The sequence below is a fragment of the Osmerus eperlanus genome, chromosome 21 (genome assembly GCF_963692335.1).
Source record: "Osmerus eperlanus chromosome 21, fOsmEpe2.1, whole genome shotgun sequence".
Taxonomy (NCBI): domain Eukaryota; kingdom Metazoa; phylum Chordata; class Actinopteri; order Osmeriformes; family Osmeridae; genus Osmerus; species Osmerus eperlanus.
Window position 1 is genome coordinate 10,273,192 of NC_085038.1, and position 2,862 is coordinate 10,276,053.

The 2,862-nt window shown below is 44.5% G+C and overlaps 1 protein-coding gene across 1 annotated transcript in view; it reads left to right on the top strand.

The window, feature by feature from the left end:
* The first annotated feature begins 209 nt into the window (after positions 1-209).
* Positions 210-2,862, top strand: part of runx1 (RUNX family transcription factor 1) — a 13,363-nt gene continuing 10,710 nt past the window's right edge. Inside the window, 3 exon segments of the mRNA XM_062447745.1 lie at positions 210-705; positions 1,723-1,799; positions 1,801-1,980. Coding sequence (XP_062303729.1) covers positions 678-705; positions 1,723-1,799; positions 1,801-1,980 — 285 coding nt within the window. The 5' untranslated portion in view covers positions 210-677.

The window sequence follows — 2,862 nt, forward strand, 5'->3', positions numbered from 1 at the left end:
AGTCCCACAGTGGAATTCCATTGACTAGCAAAAGCCTGAGTCTTCAGGCCACACCCTCCTTAGACGGACGCTGCTCTGATTGGTTAATCCCTCAAGAGCTCTTCGTTGTCGCCTAATCTCATTGGTTGGGATTTTCCTATGCAAATTCCCCCTAGAGGGCTACATTCCAACACTGCCCACTGCCAGTAAAAGCCTGCCTCACTGTCGGGACGTTCATTCATAGCGTACACATCCTTACTTAATCCCTCTCAAAAACGGAGACAATTAAACCAGGGTGTTTTCGGCACTGCGAGGTGGTCGTGTAAACAAATATGTAACCTCGTCAGAAAGAAGAGATACGAAGACATTTTTTGAGACACAGCGATTCGAAGAGCGCCCGAGCTGCCGCACCTGGTAGTTTTGCTGTATCTTTTGCCTACCACTTTAAAGTTGTTGAAATTCGGGGCTTGGCTTCTATATCACGGATCACAGAATGTGGACATCACACACCAGGCTATAACGGGCTGTAATTGACTCCACTGCACAGCCCCAATCACGCGCCAGACTTGCGCACGCGGATATCTCCTCTGCCTGATTTCAACTGATGCTCTATGCGTCTCGGGTGAAGTTGAACGAAAGCGGACATTCTAATTATATCAGTAATTCGCAGAGGTATATTGCTATACTGCGGTGGACAAATGGTCTTTCTCTGGGACTCCAAATACGGTACGACTCTTTTTTGATTCCGTTGTTGCCTTGTTTAACTAATGTTTCATTTCTGTGCATGAATGACTTGCTTGTTTTTACGCATCATGGAGAACCGTTCAGTTGACATCCGATGAACTTCTCCTTTCTGCTCAGCCGTCACTCGCCGCACCAGTAGGCTATTTGAGCCCATTTGACCAACCATTTCTCAACGCAGAAGTGACAGTTTGCGTTAATTTCCTCCTCAAATTACGTTTCCGTGATGTACCTCACACAACGCACGCAAATACTGGGTTAAGCATGAGCAAAGTATTCGCTTAAACCATTTCTCATAAACTTCACTCACCATGTAGCCTACCACAGTAAACCCAATACTTCTATTGGGGTTCAGTAAGTCTCGTGGCACACTGTGAGTGTGTGTTTGGAGACGAGGCAGCGGCGGTTTTTAAACCCCCGTTTGTTCCAAACCGCTAGCATGTGGCATCGATTGTGGTTGGCTGAGTGACAGTCAGACCGACAGCGCGCGCCGGGGCCCTGTCAGAAAGCAGCGCCGTGTGGTTTTAACGGGGACGTTTCACGTGCTTCCAGGTCTTCGGGTTTGGCTCGGTTCACTGTTATTTTATATATTTTTTATAAACATTTGTTTTTCAAGTAGTTCTGGCGACCACATTTACAGTAATGCAAAATAACTGACTTCAATACAGAAACAAAACTTAATAAACAGACATTGTACATCTGATTATATTAGCGTTATACTTTAAATGAGCCTACGGTATTTATCTGACGTCTTGAAAATTCCATTGGCTATTATCTAATTTTGTTAACATTTGGGCAAAGATCATGATAGTTTTTTACTTCATTTTAAGACAGAAATACATTGAGAAAAAAATGAAACATTGTCTTGGCTGTTTAACTGTAAATGAGAATAAATGTGTATCCAACTTTGTACAGCATTCAAGAGTGAGCTTGATGAGCGTATACAAGAGTGTGTGATCTTCAGTATACTCTTCTCCTCACCCACCACATTGTGTCCCTCAGACCACCCCCCCGGTCGGCGCTTCACTCCCCCATCCACCACCCTCTCATCTGGGAAGGTGAGCGAGGGCTTGCCCCTGGGGGGCCCAGGACAGCAGTGGCGCTGCACTGGTGAGCAAGCTGCGCATGGCGGACAGGGGCATGGTGGAGGTGCTGTCAGACCACCCGGGAGAGCTGGTGAGGACGGACAGCCCCAACTTCCTGTGCTCAATCTTGCCCACTCACTGGCGCTGTAACAAGACTCTGCCCATCGCCTTCAAGGTGAGCCTGCATGTGTGTGTGTGTGATGTAGAGTAAGTGTCAGGGGTATTTAGATGCCCTGGTTTTATTTGTAGACATTGAGGGAATTATTTTTCGGACTGTCTGGCTTATGTCAGTGAGCAGAGAGGTCAACAGTCTTTAGACGTGTTGTGGTGGGTGTAGGTCTGTTACACTTTTTGGTCACTTTTTGGTCACTAAAAGATTAAAGTCAGTTATACATGAAATACATGAAAAAAAGGAGTGCCAGACCAAAATAACATCTGTCACTGTTGTCACTCCAGTGTAATTTCTAGTGTCAATGAATTCGATTAATTATATTTAATTATAATTTCTATAGTTTTCAAAATGGGTAATTCTCACAAAGGACAAATAGTTGTTTTTTTGTTGTTCTAGGAATTAATTAGAATTTTAGGGAGGGGTGGCTTTTAAGCACTTTGCAACAAATAGATTTAGGATCTATTAGAAAAAAAATATGCTTTTAGAAAAAAATTACATATTAGATTGATTGAGTTTTCCCCATTATGCACAATGCTGTGGCCGGATGTCATTGCCATTAAGTTCTAATGGAGGATGTTTTCCACAGTGTTTTGGGTCTGTTGTCAGCTTGGTAGGAGAGCTTCATAATTGTTTCCTTATTATTGTTTGTTCTGCAAGATCATTTTCATGGTCCACTGCTAGCCATCTCTCTTATGTCTGAATCTGTGTGTGTGTGTGTGGGGGGGGGGGAGGGTTGTGTGTGTGTGTGTATGTGGGGGTTGTGTGGGTGTGTGTGTGGGGGGGGGGGTTGTGTGTGTGTGTGTGTGTGTGCTTGCCTCCCCCTCTTTCTCATGTCTGACTTCCGTACTTCCCCTAGCTGCCCAGAGAATGTAAACTAAAAAAAGA